The 25,163-nt window shown below is 34.5% G+C and overlaps 2 protein-coding genes across 2 annotated transcripts in view; one reads left to right on the top strand and one right to left on the bottom strand.

Annotated features, from left to right (window-relative positions):
- The window catches only part of LOC142330199 (alkaline phosphatase-like), an 887,512-nt gene that overhangs the window by 18,462 nt on the left and 843,887 nt on the right, over positions 1 to 25,163 (bottom strand). The window contains exon 9 of the mRNA XM_075375322.1: positions 8,499 to 8,818. Within this exon, the coding sequence (XP_075231437.1) occupies positions 8,499 to 8,818 (320 nt within the window). The remainder of the gene's footprint in view (positions 1 to 8,498; positions 8,819 to 25,163) is intronic.
- On the top strand, positions 16,799 to 18,161 carry LOC142330354 (uncharacterized). Its single transcript, XM_075375581.1, has one exon. It carries the CDS (start codon positions 16,799 to 16,801, stop codon positions 17,735 to 17,737), a length of 939 nt encoding a protein of 312 aa, XP_075231696.1. The 3' UTR covers positions 17,738 to 18,161.

Genomic DNA, 25,163 nt, shown 5'->3' on the forward strand with positions numbered 1-25,163 from the left:
AAACCTTGTACAGTAAAGCACAGTAAAGTTCAGGACTTCTATCATTCCATTTTCTGGCATTGCAATGGAAACATTTTTTTAATCATGTTACCTATTTGAATATCTTTCAAATAGATTTCAGATTGATAATCAAAAGCGTATTTGAGACGTAAAGCATTTCTCGAAAATTGAATCCTAGCGTATACGTTGCTCTTCAGATCTTTGAGAACACTCTGGCGTAGATTCACGTTGTCTACGATCGTAAATTCTAGTAACCCTAAAAGTTCTTCTTCCTATTTATGACCACACCGACCTAGACGTGATGAAAATATTAATACCAAATTGATAATCTATTACGTGTATAACTTACCCTGATGGAACTTCTTAGTTCAGGATATAAAAATATACAGAACACTGCATTGTTCGGGTGAGGATGAGTTTTCTTGGGTCTTCACCAGATTACTCAAAAATCTTTGTTACTTTATATTCGTAGTGTGCACGTTGTAATCTCATTAACAAGAGAACAATAAGCCACCCTTCCCCACGGCCCAATAAGTTGAGGATGACATGTAAATAAGTCTTGTGCAGACTCATGCCGAGCGTTCCTGAAACGGTGGTTAATTGAATCCCAACCATAAAATTACAACAGTATCGATTATCTAGTTGTCAAATCCGTATAAAAGCAACTTTTACTAGGATTTGAACCTCAGAACCTTTGACTTCGAAAATCAGCTGTTAAACAACTAATTTTCGACAACGAGTTAGCAACTATTCTAGCTCGATGGGCAGATTAGACAATGATCAATGAAATTAAATTTAATAAAAAACATAATAATGTTTTGAAGAAAGTCGATATTGATATTAAAATTCAATATTTCTCAAACCATGAAAACTTTGTTAAATTTGTATATAGTCTTAACAGTTAATGAAATCCACCTTACACATTGATATGAACTCATGATCTTTCGACTTACTTGAAAGCCATCGTCAGGAGATAAAATTATTGCATTAAAGTTAAAAATTGAATGTTATCTCCTGATGATGATTTTCAAACAATCCGATAGATCTTGAGTTCATATCAATGTGCTGGTTAGGTGAATTTCATTAATTGTTATTATTATTCATTTTATATATCAGCGGTACCATGTTCGAAAAAATAATGTAAATAGTCGTAATTCCCTTTAATTTTATTATAAAAATTTATTTGTTTTTACCTGTACTACGATAATAATATAGATTCATATTTTATAGGTATTGATATAAATTTAGTAAACTGTCTGAAGAAGTCGAATTTTTTATGTAGATAAATGTCGATAAAGACAATGACATTAAATTTAGTAAAATAAGTTTTCGGTTATTTATTATAGGGGATTTTTAACTTTATGATTTATATAGGATTGAGCTATGAATTGTTAAAATTTTGGCGTTCAAAGACGGCTGTAGGTAAAATTTCGTAATAGTTTTCGGTGTTATCGGATAACTAACGAAGACTAACGTTTTCGTTGCGTTAGTCTTTTATACAGTAAGTGAGATGAAGATTCATTATCTGGAAATAGTATTGAAAAATAAATGGACAAAACTTTTCATTTTGTAAGTTGAGAGTATCAACTACTAAACAATTGAAATTAGTGTATTGTGTATTTGAATTGTTCCGTATACTTTCATAGTTGAAGAAAATATCATTACTCGAGTGTAAATATAAATTTCAGTTATCAGATGAAGAATAGCCAAACATAAGTTTTATTTACGAATATATATATATATTCGTTTTTGCCACTTAATAATGTTATTAAACTGTAGTCTTATATGATTAAATTTGTTTTAATATTGTTAAAAAACAATATTTTTTTTAATATTGTATTTTCCCATATTGAATCTATACTTGTGCTTTGATTTAAAATTATAATGCAGTATTTTCATACCACGTTTCGGTCTGCCTTGTTTTTAATAAAAATCAAATTTCTTAAACCCTTCTTTAAGTTCAGTTGACATTACACTCATTCATAATTTCATATTTTTTCAGAATTAAATTCTTCAGAAATATTACTTGTTTACTGGTAATTTCACCAAGTTATTTGTACGTTAAACCAAAAAAATTGTGTTTTGAACAAAATTTTTTGTTTTTACGTAATTTTTGTCAAAAATTATTGAGATACAGAACTCCTAGAACTCTAGGACCTGTTTTTCAATTTTTTTTCAGTTCAAAAACCATACCTAATTTACGGTAAAATTTATACGTGCAAAAATTTCCCTGGCTACCAGAATCTAAAATATTTTACATGAATGAATATTACCATATATGTCAATAGTATTACATACAGCAGTTGACAGAATTATATTTTCAATTGATTGATTTTTAGATGAACAATAAGTTATACTTTGATTTATTACCATTTACCTTAGACTGATTAATTTTGCCCATATGAATAATTTGTATGGTGTTTCTTTCCAAAAATCATACACAAACCTTTTGTATAAGATTGATTAATAGAATGGCCCTTACATAAACAATTAAAACAAACATTTTTTATGCCAAAAAAATTTACGATCATCAATGGACAAATTAAAAAATAAACATTGAAGAAAATTGGATTTTGTATAATAACTAACATTATGTATTTAAATATATTTAACATAATGTATTAGGATTTAAATTAGAAAGTTTGGTTAAAAATTGAGTTGTTAAAGATGACGTTGTTCATTGGTGAATCTGCTGAAAATATATTATTAGGAAGATTGGACGAGAATTGAGACAGGCTTTAATTTGTGTCAAAATTGTAAACAATTCTTCAAAATTATGAATGGTTTGTCCTATTACACAACGCATATGATATTTAACCCTTTTTATTGCGCTTTCCCATGAACCAATAAAATGGGGTGAAGAGGGAGTAATGAATGGCCAAGTAATACCTTGTATTGTAGAGAATGTTCCAATGTCTAAATTTATATTTTCTGAATTTAAGAATTGCTACAAATTATAAATTACACAGAATAAATTTTACACCGTAAAATTTAGCCCTTAATTTAATTTCTATGGATTTCAGTATGGCTTCATTTTTTATCTTTGGAACAAAAATCGGGGTGAAGATTTTCTCAAGCTATAATTCGAAAATTAAGCGTTTATGTTATAATTGAACGTTATTGTTTATTTTCATCGAAACTTCTTTATGAAACTCTTTATTATTAAAAATATAAAATATTTTTATAACAATGTTTTCGAATAAGTATTATTGTTGTAAAAATAAATGTTGTGCTGTAAATAAATTTTAAAAACTGCGCCACGCTTTTATTTAACTAAATATTTTTATTACTTTTAATTTTAAAATTTAATAATTATTACATTTATTTATTGGTTATTTATTAGATATTTTTTAATTTTCAGTGCATTTTTATATTTGTTAATATATTATATTTTTTTTGTTTAAAATTCTCAATTTGATTTAATTCTTATTTTTTACTTTTTAGAGGGTTTTTCTAATTTTTTTCTTTAATGTTAATATTAATATTAGTTAATTAAACGCTTTTTTAAAAAGTAATTTTTTATATGTAATCAAATATATTTTTGTAATTTTTTTTGTATTTTTTTTTTCATTTCAGTCATTTTTCCAGAAGGTTTTTATGAATTTAACTAAATAAATACATTGAAAGACATTGGTGAATGACCATCGCATTTTCTTGGTCATGTTTTCATTTGGAATGGTTCGCTTACTTACATTGAAAGTTGACATTAGATACAGCACTAGTTAAGGTGAGTTTAATTAAATTTTTGGTTATTTAGTCAACTTTGTATTCTTTTAATGTGTCAAATATTCTCTAACTAAATAATCGTAAGCTTTTGGAAAAGGAAAATCAATGAATGAAGTAAAGATGTCTTTTGGCCTTCTATTGTAATATTTTTATATTATTTTTACGCTGAGGATTTGTTTTTCATGTACGTTACGCCTGTAACAGTAATTTATAACGATATACAATAACTATGGTTTAATAATGTTCACAACAATTAGGTTTTATTAACATAAAGTAAATGATGTTACGAGTAACAGAAGTACTGTAAAATTTACAAAATATTTTTTAATAAATTAAAAGAATTAAAAAAAATTCCCGACAAACATTGACCTTTTTATTCTGGTTTGCTTCCATCATGATTTTGTATTATACATGGAAATACCTCGTTTAAATTTTTAAAATCGGAAGATTGGTTGCAAAGATATATAACATTTGTGAATAACCTTGATCTATCACATCGAGAGTGTACCTGATGCATGCAAAAGTTAGCCTTCAACCTACTAACAAATACCCCGTTTGAATTTTGAAAATCGGACGATTGTTTGCAGAGATATTATAAGAGCACCTGCTCCCATAACACTTCCCCCATAACCCTATTGCACCTCTCATAACAGCACCTCACAAGGACACCGTTTGTTACCAGCTGATGATTGGTCTAGCTAGCCTCGCACGAGATGTTCGTGCGTTCTTCTCACCACTCTAGCCTCAGACTCAGTCCGCCAGGGGGATCCCATTATTACGAAACAGATATCATTGTTAAACAGAAATTTTGTAAATTTATTTAATATTTTTTAACATAAATTTAATTTTATTATGTCTATATTATTATTATTATTTCGATTGATACGAATCATTCAGAGTTTAAGCTCAGCTGAAACAGTGATAGAAGCTCACAGTTCACGGTTCATTAATATTTGTGCTTCAACCGGCAAACCTCACTGCTCTCTCCGTCTCTCTCTCATTCTCTCTCTCTCTCTCTCATATATATATATATATATATATATATATATATATATATATATATATATTTGTATTTTTATATAGTTATCGGCACTCCCGATAACGTAAGGATACCAACGCGGGGTCATACATCTATATCGGTTCAGCCGTTGAGGTGCTACAGTATAACAAATAAACAAACAAACAAAGATACACCCTTAATACATATGTACAGTTCATATATACAATGTATATTACACTTATTTTTGGGCAGTCGTGTAAAACAAAATGTAATTTTATTTTTCTTAAATTAATAATATTTGGACATCAGTTTCTATTCGCCGTTTACAAAAAGATATGATTTTTCTACTCTCAGTAAAGGGAACTGGATATTATTTTTCAAGTAAGTAAATTTTTGTTAATATTGCCATCGAGAACGATTAGTGTATTAAAAAAAAACGAGATTAAAATGAGGTCAAGGTTTAAAAATAATTTTTATTAAAATGATAAGCATTCTCGCCCATCTGATAGGAGAGAATGCAGTAGTTATAAAATAACAAGAATAGAAAATCTTAAGGATACACGCTACATTTTCACTGTATACTGACTGTACTTTCACTACGTAAACAATGGACTGTGTTCCTCTCAGATTCTATTAGGTTTTAATAAATTTCTTATTTTCCTTCTCAACCCCATTTCCATTTTGTTATTTATTCAAACTGAAATTCTACGTCCATAATAGCGTTGTTAAAATACGTAAGTTTAGTTAAAAATGTATATTTCCTTCTTTATTAGAAGAAAATTGTTTTTTTTTTCTTTTAACTATCACCATATTGAACAATTTTAATTACTACTTTATACTGCACTTTAATAGCGTAAAAGATCTCTGATATTTAATTACTCTGTAAAGAAAATTGCTGAAATTTGAGTTTGCTCAAAGACAAGAATAAGCTAAAAACGGGAGCTCTTTTGATGTATAATGTTTCGTAATAAGTTAATATTAAATAGATTTTAACTTAAAATCAAAAGAGAAAATAACAAGGTTTAATTCACTAAATTAAAAAAAAAATATTTTATCATATTTTAAACTGCAGCAATTACAGATTTTTATTGTTATTAGTAACTCAAATAGTAATTTCAAAAGTTAGTAAATAATAGATTTTAAAAAAATGCTCTATGCCGGTTTATTTATATGTTAATTATCATGCAGTACTGGACTTCGTCAGTTTTAAGTAAAATAATGAAGGAATTTTAACAGGTTACGTTTTTTAATATTTCTATTTACTGCTCGTGTTGCGTGTAGCATGTTAACAATAATAAGTAACCTAACATTAGGTGTTTCTTAGACCCATACAAAATTAAAGCACGTAACGTTCCTAAGTAAACGTAAACTGAAAAATTTTCTATACGGTCAAACATCTCTGAAAAACCTACATGTGGTCTTACGATTTCATTTCAGAAAATTTTTGTTTTTTCTCCAGTAAATTATTTATCGTAAATTGTAAAAATTAATTAATTTAAGAAATATATAATAGTTACCAAATTTTTACTATTACAAATATAAAATATAATTGACGGTGTGTGTGTGTGTGTGTCTGTGCACGCTCGCGTGCGTGTTACGATATTACGAAGCAAAGCAAATGTTATCCTACCCTACTTAACGTCATTTGTATGTGTGTCTGTGTGTGCGTCCCCCTTAGCTTAGCACCGAAACGTACCGTTCACTAGCGGAAAGTCCCGATTCATTAGTGCATGTTTCGTGGTGGTCAGGTGTATACTTGTTATATTATTATATATATATATTTAAGTTTTGGGAAAATTTACTACATTTTATCTGGATCCGAATTTTAAGAAGATAATTGTAAATATCTCGAAAACGGTCGGTTCTAACGCTGTGAAAAATTTTTTCGACCACACTCATAATAACCCCATCCGCTCCCAGGGATACCCGTCGAATTATAATATTTTCAAGTGCCCCCGGGGCGCCCCGTTTGGAAATTGTGGAGGGGGTGCGATGGGGTGCCACCACAACATCTCGGCAACCGCTCATCGGATTTTCACGATTCAAATGGCGTATATGTCAGTAGGTCGAGCGTTTAATTTTTTAACGCATAGAGTACACTCTTGATCGATCAGAGCTTGGTTATCCAGAAATTATATCGTTTAGCACTATTTTTTGATTGCTCACCCACTGTAAAACGTACCGATCCGATCTTTCACTGAATACGCTTTTGTACGCTGAGCGTATAAAAGTAAAGGAAAGTATAAGTAAAGTAATAAGTATAAGTAGGGTGCTGTAACAACCCACTCATTACACCATTCGTCAAGCAAATGAAAAAAATGGCAAAAACATCTAATTTTTAATTTTAATTTAAAGCACATTATCTTACATATCACCATAAAAACTTGTTGACAAATCCTTTCTGATACATCGTTCTAAAATTATTTTTTTACTTTTTGGTGGGTTTAATTTAAGAATAGTGTTTTAACAAAGTTTTACATATTTTTTTTTGTCTATTTATGTGATTTTCTTCATAAAATAATGAACTATAACCAAAACGTAAGCACCGGAATGTAACGATCATAAACGGAAAATCCCGATTCGTTATATCAATTCCTAATAACTTTCGTTGTATCAATTTTTATCATTAAAAAAATTCTTTATACTAGAGGCAATCAATTTTGGACACCTAATAATCCCATTCCCAGATGCCGCCTCGTCAGGAGGACCTTTGGTCCAAAATTAATAGTTTTGAAAAATTTCGAGAGAGTATGAGTGGACTATCAAAGTATCACGTGAATACCAACCGACCGATTGCTTTAAAACTTTCAGGATACATTCGTGTTATCTCAGGGAAGGTTTTAAGTTGTAGATCGACACCCTAGCTCCCTTGGTGGTGTATGAGAGAGGTATCAGTGCATAACGCGAGAACCAAACAACCGATTACTTTCAAATTTCAGGATATATTGGTGTTATTACAGGAAAGATTTTAAGCCGTAGATTGAGACTAGCCTCCTTCGATTGTGGTATGGAATAGATATTAGCTTCTACGTAAATAACGAAGGAAACACTGCAGAAAAGAGAGCTTTCCATGCTTTAATTGTTGTTTATCAGTATTATTCTCACCACCGTAAGGATAACAAACAAAGCGGGGTTCTTGTATGCCTGGACGTGAAGGGCGAAAGAAACGATCCTTGACCGGGTAGTACAAATTCATTTACCCACTTTTATTACATAGTCGGGTAGTTATAATTAATTATCTTATTCATATATATTGTTACTTACAAAAGTATTTAGAAACTTTTTTCTAATTTTCGTTTGCCCGTAGGACTCAATAGTCTTCATGTATATTAATATGAATATATGAAATTTCTATGTATTCAATAGTATCAGAATATTAAGTTATCTTTATTACTAACAATGTATAATAATGATGTATCATTGGTGATTTGTTTAAGTTTTAGCAAATTTCTTTATGACTGTGCTAATGACTGAAAGGGTGTTTCTATTTTTTAGTTTTTAATGATTTTTGTCTTTAATATTATTAATTCCATTTTAACTTTTCTTTTTCGCTTACTGGAAAAAGTTTTATTTTTTTCTCGAAAGAAAAATACTAATTGCCATTTTGAAAACTGCATAAAAATTGAATTTTGAATTTTTTTGTTATAGTTTTTTGGTATATTTGCAGCAATAAAATTTATTGAATATCATTTTATATAATACCATTGTATAATATCAGTGTATTTTATTTACTTTATTATTTTTTTAATTCATAAGAAATAAACATATTTACCTGTACTGGTTGAGTATGATTTTCTTTACATCTGTGTGCGAATTCACCCAGACACGCAATATAAGCGATAGCATGCGGTATATAGCTTTGGTCAATGGTTCCTGAAAATAAAGTAGTAGCTAATGGCCCTTTCGCATATACTGGTACATCTTCTCCACCGTGTGTTGCCCATTGTCTCGGAACTGCTGATCCGTGAACCGCGTTCTTTTCAGTAGTCATATTATTTGGTACCGCTCGTGGTGCGCTATATCCTGGTCCGTTCCCGTATAATATTGTTGAATATGCGTTACCATCAATGTCAGATAATTTGGTATCCATCCCTGGAATAAATAAAATAAAATACGTACTTATATTTATAATAAAATTTTATTTAAATTAGAAGTAGAATCTTGTTAAAATTTTCTAACCTAACAGTAATTCAAGGATTTCATTCAGAATTTTATGCAGCGATATTATTTATGTTATAATATATACGTTGCTTATATTCAGTTATGAAATTAAAACAAATATAAAAAATATTGAATCGATCTCCGTAGCGGAGTAGCAGCGTAGTAGGCTTTCATCCGGAGGTCCTGGGTTCGAATCCCGGTAATTTTTCATACGCTGCATAAAATAGGTCAAAATTACCAAAGCAGTCGATATCCGTTACCTAAAAAAAAAAAAAAAAACTGATGTGGACACCACATGACTTTCTCTACGCCTATTAAATTACATATACACATTTTTTTCTGCCCTTCATTTAAACTTATTTCATTTGAAAGTGAGATACGATCCTCCAGTTCAATAATAAAGTGGGCAGTTACACAGTTGCTAAAATATTAGATTTTATTAACACCAAATATTTATACAATTATTAATTCAATAATCTTGCCTGAAATATTAGAATGAAAAAAAAATACCCTTTATTACTCTTTAAATAAATGTAAGTCTTATATCTATACTAAATTATTATGATGTAACCATCAACAAAATGAAAACAAAAACGAATAATCAGATTTTTCACCATATTGATGTGGGCACCACATCACTTTTCTATCCCTATTAAATTATATATACATATTTTTAAATGAAAAGTACATAAAATTTTATTTCATTAATAACTTCTGATGTGTTTTCATATTTTTTTATTGTTGTTCTTGAAGTATTAATTTTTGTAAAAAATCTTTACTATCAGAGGTTAATTATTATTAAATCAATATATTTAAATGAAAAAAAAAGTTAAAAAATAAAGAGATGAAGAAGTCTGATTCGAACCGATGTTCCTTCCCCTTAAAAGATCCAAATATTTCATTAATTAAAATTTCATTTAGCTATAACTCTTGAACCAATGAAAATAAGAGTAGTATAGAAAAGGCGGTTTAAGACCAATTTCAAGGTCATTCGACGCTGCCGGGTGAGGTGTGGCATGTGTGAACCCCTGGTGCGAGGCTAGATGAGGCGAGGTGAGCACCTCGTGCGAGGCTATAACAAGGCGAGGTGAGCACCTCGTGCGAGGCTATAACAAGGCGAGGTGAGCACCTCGTGCGAGGCTATAACAAGGCGAGGTGAGCACCTCGTGCGAGGCTATAACATTGAGCTACTGACAGCTCCGTGGCGTGAGTGGTAGAGTTTCAGCCTTTCATCCGGAGATCCCGGGTTCGAATCCCGGTAAAATAATAAAACCTTTTAAAATATAAATATACAAATTTAATAAAAACTATAACAATTACGTCAACGAACAAGTAGATATAAATCGTTATTATTTTCCTTATGAAAAACGCTAAATAACTGCACAATCATGTTATGTGAACCCTGGTGCGAGGCTAGATGAGGCGAGGTGAGCACCACGTGCGAGGCTATAACAAGGCGAGGTGAGCACCTCGTGCGAGGCTATAACATTGAGCTACTGACAGCTCCGTGGCGCGAGTGGTAGAGTTTCTTCAGCCTTTCATCCGGAGGTCCCGGGTTCGAATCCCGGTAAAATAATAAAACCTTTTAAAATATAAATATACAAATTTAATAAAAACTATAACAATTACGTCAACGAACAAGTAGATATAAATCGTTATTATTTTCCTTATGAAAACGCAAAATAACCGCACAATCATGTTTAGACCTGCTTATCTATTGCACACACATCTGCTCAAGTTTTAACAACTATTTTTTCCTTATAAACAGGAAACGCTTATCAACCGCTTGTTTCGACATCCTTATCACCAATCACATCCGCTCGACTCCGATTAAAACAAAAAATTAATCTTTTCCTTATAAAACAGGAAAACAGTCAACCCCCCGCATCCTACCAACTGGTATAAATAGTGAAGTTCAAACAGTGCACTACCATTTCAAAAGTGGATTTGACTGCAGACGAAGAGTTTATAGTGTACGTTGTTGAAGGTGATATATTTGAAAATTTTTATCCGAATATTGGTGAAGTATATGTTTATATTGAATCAATTCGGAATATATATTTGAACCAAAGAAGAAGAAGCATCATATTAAATAATCAGGTAAGTGTTTTGATTCTTAATAAGATAAGTTTATGTAGAAAGCCTTAATGGTGTTCTCACCTAACTTTTAGTTCAAACACCATTTAAAAACTTCCTAAGATAAATCAGTGTCTTAGAAATTAGAAATAATAACAGTAAAATCTGTTAAAATATAAATTTAATAAAAAAGTAGAATAATAAATTTTAAAAATTAAAAGAGAACTATTAACAATGTCCTCTTTTATGTTATGTCATATAGATATAATTAAAATTAAATTTTGATATATATCTGAAAAATTCAACATATTTATTTAATTAAACAAAATTGAAAATGTATGACTAGTTTACGAGCCCAAAATGCCACAACCATATCGTTTATATCGTATCGATTATAATTCGATATATCGTCCTAACCTAAAGTATTCGTTATATTGGCATAACGTATTTTAGTCGATGTTAATTTACGCGCGCAATTTTCCACACCTAATATCGTTTATATCGGATCATCCTAACTTAATTAGTCAGTGTTAATATTAAGCGTGCAAAGTGATACATTCAGTATAATTAAAATATAAATTATCCATATCTATCATTATTCAAAAACTAGAAAAAGTATTTTTTCTTATTTGTTTAAGATATGCACAATAAGCCGACATATAATATCGTATTACAACTTTACATAACTCTTCAAGTTTTTCGGCGACAAATAAAAAAATTATTATAAAAATTATATCATGCTTCATGTGAATAACAAAAAAAAAATATATGAAAGATACATAAAAACGATGAATATAAAATGAAGATAAAAGATCATGAAAGGAACATAATCGAACGTGATACACACATAAACGAACATGAACCATACCTGAACAGAATACGAAACGAACATGAAAGAAACTTGCATGGTAAAAACATGAATTCAACATAAACGAACATGAAACAACTTAAACAATCATAAAATGAAAATGAAAGAGTCATAATTCGAATATTAAAGATCATAACACAAACGTAAAAACGTCAAACAAAATGAAAATGAAAATTATTATAAACAAATATGAAATGAGCATAAAAACAATGACAACTTTGGACGACTTCTTCATGCTTACATTGGAATTCGTAAGTGTAAATCGTACTAGTGCCTTTATCTTCTGATAACCAGCATTAGAGTTACTTAAACAGTAAAATTTAACTGTAACTCAGATGAGTTTGGTTTGATTTACGACTACATTAAAACTTAAGTAAATGTACAAGATAACTAAATTAAATTATCAAATGGACTTTACTCGTTTAACTCTGATCCGATTTCAAATGTTATTAGAGTTGCATCATATTAGTGGTAATATGTTGTATACGTGACTGGATACACATAGACGAGGTAACGCACAGGCTTTTAATAAACGTTTTTTCCTGTTCGAGGTCAAGACGTCGCTATCGATCACGTGGCTTGGGTGTGGTACTTTGTGCGCGTGTGATAATTGTCGTGTTTCTATTGGTCAAGATGACGTAATGGTTTTTTCCTGTTCAAACATGTTCGAGCTCACGCGGCTTGGGTGTGGTACTTTGGGCGCGTGTAATAACTGCCGTGTTTCTATTGGTCGAGATGACGGCATTGTGTGAGTGGTGGGAAGAAGAGGTATATAATGCGTTATTATAAATACTGTTTAACTCAGACGCTTCTTGTATCTCGTTGTGTTCACTTGTATCTCATGTTTATATTGATTCAATACGGAATATATAATTGAACCAAAGAAGAAGAAGCATCATATTAAATAACAAGGTAAGTGTTTTGATTCTTAATAAGATATGTTTATGTAGAAAGCCTCTAAGCATTAATGATGTTCTCTCCTAACTTTTAGTACAAACACTAATTAAAACCTTCCTAAGATAAGTCAGTGTCTTAGAAATTAGAAATAATAACAGTAAAATCTCTTAAAATATAAATTTAATAAAATATTAGAATAATAAATTTAAAAAATTAAAAGAGAACTATTAAAAATGACCTCTTTTATGTTATGTCACATAGATATAATTAAAATTAAATTTTGATATATATCTGAAAAATTAAACATTAATTTAATTAAACAAAATCTAAAATGTTGTTTCCATTATACAAACATCTAATTAAAAAAGTAAATATAATTACATTATGTGTGCATATAATCTTCGCTCAGATTATATAACGAATCATGTTTTTTTTTAAATTGCAAATTGTATTGAAATCTGTACAACCTAAGTTATAGAAAAAAAAACATGAAAGGTACATAAAAACGATGAATATAAAATATAAAATGAACATAAAAGATCATGAAAGGATCATAATCGAACGTGATACACACATAAACGAACATGATCCATACCTGAACAGTATACGAAACGAACATAAAAGTTCATGAAACTAACATGAAAAAAACATGAATTCAATATAAACGAACATAAAATAACTTAATCAATCATAAAATGAAAATGAAAGTCATAATTCGAATATTAAAGATCAGAACACAAACGTAAAAGCATCCTAAATTATTATAAACAAATATGAAATGAGCATAAAAACAATGACAACTTTGGACGACTTCTTCATGCTTACATTGGAATTCTTAAGTGTAAATCGTACTAGTGCCTTTATCTTCTGATAACCAGCATTAGAGTTACTTAAACAGTTAAATTTATCTGTAACTCACACGAGTTTGGTTTAATTTACGACTAAGTTAAAACTTAAGTATACAAGACAACTAAATTAAATTATCAAATGGACTTTACTCGTTTGATTAACTCTGATCCGATTTCAAATGTAATCGATTCGTTCTTACGAATCGATACTGTGTACACACATCCGGTTGAAAATGAAAACTCAAGTAGCTGCTCCCTTTAAAGTCCGCCAACTAGGTACTTAAGCTGTCTCCTCTGGCCGATTTCTTCAGTCCTGCATTGGATTTCGTGAGAGTAAGTCGTACTAGTGCTTATATTCGGATAAACAGCCTTAGATTTACTTAAACAGTCAAATTGTAAGTTACCCGAGTTTGGTTTGATCTACGCCTACAACAACATAATTGTTAGCTTAATACAGCAATTAGACCGACTACGATAAACCTAATGTAAGTATACAAGACTACATAAATATTATTAAAATTATTCGCATTATTAATTCTCACCCGATATATATATAGGCTCATATTCGACCACAATCTAATTCGTGATTGTTGCTGTTTTTGTTGCAGGAACATGTCTGGAGTAAACCGTTACAAGAAGATCAGACTCTCTGCGATCGATCAAGTTGGCCGGTTCATCCTTGTTGAAAATGCATTCAATTGCAACCTGGTCACATATTACTACAAGAATGACAATCAAACAAACAAGGACATCGGACCACTTTTAAATTCTATGAAGCTTGAAATCGGAACGATGCTGACCGAAACGGTTGATCGCTATGGATCTATAAAATACAACATCTTAATCGAGCTGTCGTACGAAAAGCCAATGATCGATGAGTATAGAGACATTTGCTTCAAAACAAAAAACTTTGCGGTCATCAACGTGAACGATATCGAACACTCGATAGAAGCCGCGTTCGAGTCATTGCTTCGCGAAGAGGCCAATTTTGAAGGAAAGCAGAGCGGCTGGACGCTTCTGAGTATCGATGGGGTCTTAGTTCGCATAAATCGTTACCGTCCACTCAAAGGGTCATCTTTCATTCCTCTACCTAAATCCATCCTACACAAACATGCCGTCGTCAACGTGAAGAATAACGACGATCTTTGTTTCGTATGGTCGATCCTGTGCAAGTACGTGCAAGGTCGTCATCGTAATCGTATAGATAAGAGATACGACGCCCTATTAAACAAGTATAATTTTGGTTCCCTTAACTTTCCAACACCTTTGAGTGATGTCTGCAAATTCGAAAAAATGAACGACGGGGTATCTGTAAACGTTTACTCGGTAGATGAAAACGAAAACATCATTCCGATCAAGGTTTGTTCTGCTGAAAATTATGACCATTTCGATCTTTTGTTGCTAGTCGAAGGTGATCGTCGTCATTTCTGTTTCATTTCCGATTTCGAAAGGCTGATACGATCCCAGCTGACGAAACACGAGCATGGAATTAAGATTTGTAAAAGGTGTTTCACCTACTACAAAACTGATAAAGATTGTGCAAGAAAAATGGCAGATCATCTCGAAAGATGCAGCAGTAATCCTCCTGCAAGAGTAGTTCTCCCCGAAGTGCAGGAAGACGGCTCTCAACCCGTATTGCAATTCAAGAATTACCATCATGTGTTTCCAGTTCCTATAGTATGTTATGCCGATTTTGAATGTATCTTAAAACCGATCGCAAAGTGCTATCCTAACCCCCAAAGTTCATACACCGTTTCTACGGAGCAGCACATCCCCATGAGCTATTGTGTGTATTTCGTAGTTCATCCTTCCACGCCGGAGGCCGTTCGAAACGTGATTCCAACAGACCCTATCCTCTACAGGGGAAAAGAGGCGTCCTGTTCGTTTATGCAACTCCTCCATGACGTAGCTGCTCGTGTTGGTGAAGTCCTAAAAGTGTACAAAGTAATGAAATTTTCCGAAGAAGACAGATATTCCTTCGACTCAGCCACAAAGTGTCAGATGTGTAATGCGAAATTCACCCCTGAGGTCCAACCGGTGAGAGACCACTGTCACATCACAGGAAACTACCGCGCAGCACTATGCTCCATATGCAACCTGAAAAGGGTTAGTCGGACCTTCATCCCCGTTTTCATACATAACAGTTCAAACTATGATTCTCATTTCATCGTCAGAGAACTAGGCTATGACGAAAAACAAATCACTGTGATCCCGAACTCTACCGAAAAATACATCTCCTTTTTGAAGAGAATCAACGACCGTATTTCCGTTCGCTTTATCGACACCTACCGATTCATGGCCTCCAGCCTAGATTACCTTGTAAAAACCATACCTACCGATAAATTCAACCATACCAAAAGGGTTTTCAACGAAACGGATATGCCCCTTGTTACCAGAAAAGGAGTCTACCCATACGAGTACACCACCTCTTGGGAAACCCTAGAAGAGACCTCTCTTCCTCCGATAGAGGAATTCTACAGCAGTCTCACGGGATCGGGTATATCCGAAGATGACTATGAACATGCGATAAAAGTATGGGACCATTTCAAAATAAACACACTAGGTCAATATAGCGATCTTTACCTGAAATGCGACGTGCTGCTCCTGTCGGACGTTTTCGAAAATTTCAGATCCCTTTGCCTTAGGGAATATAGTCTAGACTGTGCGCATTACTTCACCCTACCTGGTTTCTCGTTCGATGCGATGTTGTTCAAAACGAATATCCAACTTGAACTGATCACAGATTACGACATCTACATGTTCTTTGAAAAAGGTATCCGCGGTGGTATTTCGGTTTGTGTTAAAAAACATGGGGAAGCAAATAACCCCTACATCCCAGATGGATATAATCCCCATCAACCGCCCAAATACCTCATCTACCTTGACGCCAACAAGTTATACGGCTGGGCCTTGAGCCAATGTCTTCCGTACAAGGATATACGGTGGGTAACGACTGAAGAAAAAGATTCTGTGATGGCAAATTTCATGGCCATACCAGACGATGGTCCAACCGGATATATACTCGAAGTAGATGTCGAATATCCCTCACACCTCCACAATGCGCACAGTGACTTTCCCTTTCTGCCTACGAACGAAACTCCTCCTATCTCTAATTACCCCAAACTCATCCCATCGTTACGGAACAAGTCGAAATATATCTGCCACTTCTCCACCCTAAAACAGGCGATTAGAAACGGACTTCGGGTTACCAAAGTACACAAAATGTTGCAGTTCGCACAGTCCGCATGGTTGAAGGGCTACATTGAGCTCAACACGCTGAATCGCCAAACAGCTCGAAACGAATTTGAAAAAGACCTCTTTAAACTGATGAACAATGCAGTTTTCGGAAAATGTATGGAGAACGTCAGAAAGAGGGTCAACATTGAATTGGTTTCCTCTGAAAAAAGGCTGATGAAGCTCATCAGTAAACCTACCTTTCAGGATAGGATCATATATAATGAAACTCTATGCGCCGTTCAGTGCGCTAAGGAAAAGATATATTTCGACAAACCTATATACGTGGGCCTGTCCGTGCTCGAGTTGAGCAAGACTCTTATGTATGACTTTCACTATGATGTTATGAAAAAAAAGTACGGATCGAAAATATCTCTACTGTACATGGATACGGACAGTTTTTTCTACGAAGTGAAAACTGACGACTTTTACCAAGACCTACAAGAAAGTACGTTCGCAGATTACTTCGACACGTCCGACTACCCGGTAGCTCATCCCTGTCACTCGCTGAAGAATAAGAAAGTGATAGGAAAATTCAAGGATGAGTGCAGCGGAATACCGATCCGAGAGTTCATCGGCTTGAGAGCAAAACTATATACGTTCAAAACTGGTCCTGGAAAAATTATCAAAAAAGCTAAAGGAATAAAAAAGAATGTAGTTAAAAACGAAATTGAATTTGAAGATTACAAAAAGTGTTTGCTCGACAGTAATACTGTTGTGTACAGGACGATGAAGATGTTTAGATCTAAAAAACACATAATCGAAACTATCCAACAGAACAAATTGGCTCTAAGTTATTTTGACGATAAACGTGTCGCTATAGACAGACTAAATACTCTGCCGTGGGGCCATGTCAGTATCCCGCTGGAATTGAATCAAGTATTTAACGATAGGACCGAGACGACCACATCGGAGGATGTGGAGTAATTCGTGGCTAACATGGTATACATATTAAAACATGGTCTGGAAGTGGGGTTGGAAGGCCAGCTTCTGGAGGTTGGCGGCGGGGGTCCAACAGGATCGCCGTCGCTGGAAGCCCCAGGAGACGCTGGAAACCCTCACGGAAGGGCAGCACATGAAGAGCCACTAGCACGCGCGGAGACGATGCTATACCATAGTGTGTTCCATACCGTTTTTGTGAGAGGGAGAGGTTTTTAGTAGGTCCCTGTGTCCGCAGGATACCCCACATACCCCACACCCTACTGAACATCTGGTTGCAGATTAAAAAATATATATAAAAAAGGAAAACAGGTATTTTAACGTTACGTTATACATATTAAAACAAAAAAAAATTAAAAAAAAAAAAAAATAAAAAAAAAAAAAAAAGATAAAAAAATTCGAGTGTTTTATAGTAGGCCTCTCGGGGAGAGATTTCACTCATGTAAAAAAAAAAATCTCAACGCGCCGCTGTTGCTACCTCCAGGGTGGTGTGGAAACGCAACAATCGTTTTTACTTATTTGTGTAAAAACAATAAGTGAGAAATGAACCCGTGAACTACGGATGAAAGGCCGAGACAATAAAAACTACAACAGCGAGCGACTGAAAGCTATGATCTTCCGTTCCACAGTAATCAAGCGAGAAATAACGTTATCACATCCTGTTTTTTTTAAAATTATCGGTCACGCGCATTCCGTAAACACTCACACATATACCGTTTCTAAGAATTGATACATCGTTTCCCCTCGTACAGTTACATCCCGTTATATTATTCAAAGACTACTAGTCATATCATTTATACTCCAGCATTGTGTTTGTATTTTTAAATAATTGTTAAAAGGTGTAGTTAAATATTTTCTAAAAGTGACTGATTGGAACTGGATTTTATTAAACATCATCATCATCATCTTAATAAGACAAATGTTTTAAATATTTTTCTCTTTGAAAAACATAAGTGTAGAAGGTCTGTAAGCACTAATGATATTCTCACCTAAATTTTAGTTCAAACGTTATTTAAAACCTCCTTAGATAAGAAGGTATCTCACGTCTCGAAGAGGCAGTAGAGACGACATTCACTAATCTATATATGCACGGAAAGACTATAACGATGATAAATTTGGACGATAACACCGACATTGTTGAAGAATCTTGGATAGAATCCGTGGAAAAGATCATAGAGACGGCACTGACAAAATTCATCAACAACGGCAGCGGGTGGGTAATGAGTAAAAAAATAATTTATAAAGATTTAAACATTATTCGTTACCGTCCGCTGCACGGGGCCTCTAGCACATTCATTGATACACCGAAAAACTTGTAAGAAGAGAGGCAATAATTAATGTAAAAAATCCGCATGATGAAAAATGTTTCCTATGGTCTGTGTTAGCATACTTACATGACCAACCAGGGCGTAACTATCGTCAGAGTTGGTATACAAAGTGCGAACATGAAATTAACACGACCGGGACATCATATCCAGTAAAAGTAAAAGACATTGGTCGCTTCGAGGTGTTGAACCCACAATAAGCATCAATGTCTACGGCTATGAGGAAGATAACGATCGTATGTACCCGGTACGTGTTACCGAAAACCGCGATCGTACCCACTGCATACACCTATTGCTGCTTGCAGGGACGAGAGATACATTCTACTATTGCCTTATAAATACCAAATCAAGTAAAAATGGAGTATCTCGTCTCCTTTCAGGTCTTACGAACCATCGGTGTAGCAGCCAATATTGGAAAGAGAGGCAATAGTTAATGTAAAAAAAATCCTCATGATGAAAAATGTTTCCTATGGTCCGTACTAGCATACCTGCATGACCAACCAGGGCGTAACTATCGTTAGAGTTGGTATGCACGCTTTGAACATGAAATTAACATGAACGGGATATCATATCCAGTAAAGGTAAAGACATTGATCGCTTCGAGGTGTTGAACCCTACAATAAGCATCAATGTCTACGGCTATGAGGAAGATAACGATCGCGTGTATCCGGTACGTGTTACCGAAAACCGCGATCGTACCCATTGCATACACCTATTGCTGCTTGCAGGGACGAGAGATACATTCTACTATTGCCTTATAAATACCAAATCAAGTAAAAATGGACTATCTCGTCTCCTTTCAGGTCTTACGAACCATCGGTGTAGCAACCAATATTGGAAAGAGAGGCAATAGTTAATGTAAAAAAAATCCGCATGATGAAAAATGTTTCCTATGGTTCGTACTAGCATACCTGCATGACCAACCAGGTCGTAACTAACGTCAGAGTTGGTATGCACGCTTTGAACATGAAATTACCATGAACGGGATATCATATCCAGTAAAGGTAAAAGACATTGATCGCTTCGAGGTGTTGAACCCCACAATAAGCATCAATGTCTACGGCTATGAGGAAGATAACGATCGCGTGTACCCGGTACGTGTTACCGAAAACCGCGATCGTACCCACTGCATACACCTATTGCTGCTTGCAGGGGAGACGAGAGATAAATTTCACTACTGCCTTATAAGTACTAAACCAGGTAAAAATGGTCTATCTCATATCCTTTCAGGTCTTACAAAACATCGCGGTACCAGTCAATATTGCCCTTACTGTTTGCACCGTTTCAGTTCATCAGACCCACTTGTCGCTACACAAAACCTAAACCCAACATTTGTTCGAGTGTAAGCGACACGGTGCACAAAGGATAAGAGTACCCGATCCTGCTAAAGAGAAGGAATGCGTGATGAAGTTCAGGGACTACTCGTCCACGCTACGCGTTCCGTATACGGGGTATGCAGACTTTGAATCATTTGTACATCCGATGGACACTGCCACCCCTAAACCCAACACTAGTTTACATTCCTGAATAATGTGCAATTCATTATCCAGTAATTGCGATGACGGTGGTTGGTCATCATTGTTGTCATCGTCGTCGGTGTTGGGATTGAAATCGGTCGCGGACCCATCGGATTCTGCAACCTCTTGTTGATGATGGTGAGATGGTGATGACGGTGGAGGCGGTGCATAAAAACGAGCGGCTAAAAGCATTGCCCGTCTTCTTGCCCTCAATATAGCATTTGATAAATCAGTCGCCGCGTGTTCGACCCTCGAGTGGTCATATATATTTCTGAGTATTCGGTCCTTTATTTCCATAAGGTCCCGAAAAGCGATCATTAATTCATCAATCTCATGTTGAACTGTATAAGATGTCATTGTGAACACACTCTCAATATGTAATGATGACATTTGGAACGTTGAATGCAGAATGAAACTTATATATATATATATATATACAAAAAGTAAACTGCAATCTTATCAATTTAGTTTATGTACTGTTTTTTAATTGCAGTGTCAGCGATAACAAGTACGCGGTTACCAATTAATTTTATACAAAAAAAGAAATATTAAGTAAACTGCAATCTTATCAATTTAGTTTATGTACTGTTTTTAATTGCAGTGTTAGCGATAACAAGTACGCAGTTACCAATTAATTTTATCTAAATACAATTTTAACTGCAGTGTGAGCGATAACATTTATGCGGTTTTGATAAAACTTCTTAAAACAAATAAATATAATTATTATCATCAAGAGAGAGACGGAATGCATTTCATAATAAAGAAATAATTATTGCACATAACAATAAATAAAATTATGAAAATAAACTAAATTTAAAGAAATAATTATTAAATAAATTAAATTTTATATAACTTATCAGCGGAAGTTGCAATCAGATAAAAAATAATTGGAAAATAAAATAAATTGCAAACGATTATTTAATCGCGGTTATAAAGTCAACTCTTTGTATAAATTTTATTTTCCATTTTATTTTCCAATTATTTTAGCCGCTCGTTTTGATGCACCGCCTCCACCGTCATCACCATCTCACTATCATCAACAAGAGGTTGCAGAATCCGATGGGTCCGCGACCGATTTCAATCCCAACACCGACGACGATGACAACAATGATGACCAACCACCGTCATCGCAATTACTGGATAATGAATTGCACATTATTCAGGAATGTAAACTAGTGTTGGGTTTAGGGGTGGCAGTGTCCATCGGATGTACAAATGATTCAAAGTCTGCATACCCCGTATACGGAACGCGTAGCGTGGACGAGTAGTCCCTGAACTTCATCACGCATTCCTTCTCTTTAGCAGGATCGGGTACTCTTATCCTTTGTGCACCGTGTCGCTTACACTCGAACAAATGTTGGGTTTAGGTTTTGTGTAGCGACAAGTGGGTCTGATGAACTGAAACGGTGCAAACAGTAAGGGCAATATTGACTGGTACCGCGATGTTTTGTAAGACCTGAAAGGATATGAGATAGACCATTTTTACCTGGTTTAGTACTTATAAGGCAGTAGTGAAATTTATCTCTCGTCTCCCCTGCAAGCAGCAATAGGTGTATGCAGTGGGTACGATCGCGGTTTTCGGTAACACGTACCGGGTACACGCGATCGTTATCTTCCTCATAGCCGTAGACATTGATGCTTATTGTGGGGTTCAACACCTCGAAGCGATCAATGTCTTTTACCTTTACTGGATATGATATCCCGTTCATGGTAATTTCATGTTCAAAGCGTGCATACCAACTCTGACGTTAGTTACGACCTGGTTGGTCATGCAGGTATGCTAGTACGAACCATAGGAAACATTTTTCATCATGCGGATTTTTTTTACATTAACTATTGCCTCTCTTTCCAATATTGGTTGCTACACCGATGGTTCGTAAGACCTGAAAGGAGACGAGATAGTCCATTTTTACTTGATTTGGTATTTATAAGGCAATAGTAGAATGTATCTCTCGTCCCTGCAAGCAGCAATAGGTGTATGCAATGGGTACGATCGCGGTTTTCGGTAACACGTACCGGATACACGCGATCGTTATCTTCCTCATAGCCGTAGACATTGATGCTTATTGTGGGTTCAACACCTCGAAGCGACCAATGTCTTTTACTTTTACTGGATATGATGTCCCGGTCGTGTTAATTTCATGTTCGCACTTTGTATACCAACTCTGACGATAGTTACGCCCTGGTTGGTCATGTAAGTATGCTAACACAGACCATAGGAAACATTTTTCATCATGCGGATTTTTTACATTAATTATTGCCTCTCTTCTTACAAGTTTTTCGGTGTATCAATGAATGTGCTAGAGGCCCCGTGCAGCGGACGGTAACGAATAATGTTTAAATCTTTATAAATTATTTTTTTACTCATTACCCACCCGCTGCCGTTGTTGATGAATTTTGTCAGTGCCGTCTCTATGATCTTTTCCACGGATTCTATCCAAGATTCTTCAACAATGTCGGTGTTATCGTCCAAATTTATCATCGTTATAGTCTTTCCGTGCATATATAGATTAGTGAATGTCGTCTCTACTGCCTCTTCGAGACGTGAGATACCTTCTTATCTAAGGAGGTTTTAAATAACGTTTGAACTAAAATTTAGGTGAGAATATCATTAGTGCTTACAGACCTTCTACACTTATGTTTTTCAAAGAGAAAAATATTTAAAACATTTGTCTTATTAAGATGATGATGATGATGTTTAATAAAATCCAGTTCCAATCAGTCACTTTTAGAAAATATTTAACTACACCTTTTAACAATTATTTAAAAATACAAACACAATGCTGGAGTATAAATGATATGACTAGTAGTCTTTGAATAATATAACGGGATGTAACTGTACGAGGGGAAACGATGTATCAATTCTTAGAAACGGTATATGTGTGAGTGTTTACGGAATGCGCGTGACCGATAATTTTAAAAAAAACAGGATGTGATAACGTTATTTCTCGCTTGATTACTGTGGAACGGAAGATCATAGCTTTCAGTCGCTCGCTGTTGTAGTTTTTATTGTCTCGGCCTTTCATCCGTAGTTCACGGGTTCATTTCTCACTTATTGTTTTTACACAAATAAGTAAAAACGATTGTTGCGTTTCCACACCACCCTGGAGGTAGCAACAGCGGCGCGTTGAGATTTTTTTTTTTACATGAGTGAAATCTCTCCCCGAGAGGCCTACTATAAAACACTCGAATTTTTTTATCTTTTTTTTTTTTTTTTATTTTTTTTTTTTTTAATTTTTTTTTGTTTTAATATGTATAACGTAACGTTAAAATACCTGTTTTCCTTTTTTATATATATTTTTTAATCTGCAACCAGATGTTCAGTAGGGTGTGGGGTATGTGGGGTATCCTGCGGACACAGGGACCTACTAAAAACCTCTCCCTCTCACAAAAACGGTATGGAACACACTATGGTATAGCATCGTCTCCGCGCGTGCTAGTGGCTCTTCATGTGCTGCCCTTCCGTGAGGGTTTCCAGCGTCTCCTGGGGCTTCCAGCGACGGCGATCCTGTTGGACCCCCGCCGCCAACCTCCAGAAGCTGGCCTTCCAACCCCACTTCCAGACCATGTTTTAATATGTATACCATGTTAGCCACGAATTACTCCACATCCTCCGATGTGGTCGTCTCGGTCCTATCGTTAAATACTTGATTCAATTCCAGCGGGATACTGACATGGCCCCACGGCAGAGTATTTAGTCTGTCTATAGCGACACGTTTATCGTCAAAATAACTTAGAGCCAATTTGTTCTGTTGGATAGTTTCGATTATGTGTTTTTTAGATCTAAACATCTTCATCGTCCTGTACACAACAGTATTACTGTCGAGCAAACACTTTTTGTAATCTTCAAATTCAATTTCGTTTTTAACTACATTCTTTTTTATTCCTTTAGCTTTTTTGATAATTTTTCCAGGACCAGTTTTGAACGTATATAGTTTTGCTCTCAAGCCGATGAACTCTCGGATCGGTATTCCGCTGCACTCATCCTTGAATTTTCCTATCACTTTCTTATTCTTCAGCGAGTGACAGGGATGAGCTACCGGGTAGTCGGACGTGTCGAAGTAATCTGCGAACGTACTTTCTTGTAGGTCTTGGTAAAAGTCGTCAGTTTTCACTTCGTAGAAAAAACTGTCCGTATCCATGTACAGTAGAGATATTTTCGATCCGTACTTTTTTTTCATAACATCATAGTGAAAGTCATACATAAGAGTCTTGCTCAACTCGAGCACGGACAGGCCCACGTATATAGGTTTGTCGAAATATATCTTTTCCTTAGCGCACTGAACGGCGCATAGAGTTTCATTATATATGATCCTATCCTGAAAGGTAGGTTTACTGATGAGCTTCATCAGCCTTTTTTCAGAGGAAACCAATTCAATGTTGACCCTCTTTCTGACGTTCTCCATACATTTTCCGAAAACTGCATTGTTCATCAGTTTAAAGAGGTCTTTTTCAAATTCGTTTCGAGCTGTTTGGCGATTCAGCGTGTTGAGCTCAATGTAGCCCTTCAACCATGCGGACTGTGCGAACTGCAACATTTTGTGAACTTTGGTAACCCGAAGTCCGTTTCTA

The sequence above is a fragment of the Lycorma delicatula genome, chromosome 9 (genome assembly GCF_047948215.1).
Source record: "Lycorma delicatula isolate Av1 chromosome 9, ASM4794821v1, whole genome shotgun sequence".
NCBI lineage: Eukaryota > Metazoa > Arthropoda > Insecta > Hemiptera > Fulgoridae > Lycorma > Lycorma delicatula.

Excerpts from the sequence above, each read along its gene's own strand:
- LOC142330354 (XM_075375581.1), top strand. The coding sequence starts at position 16,799 with ATGTTGCAGTTCGCACAGTCCGCATGGTTGAAGGGCTACATTGAGCTC.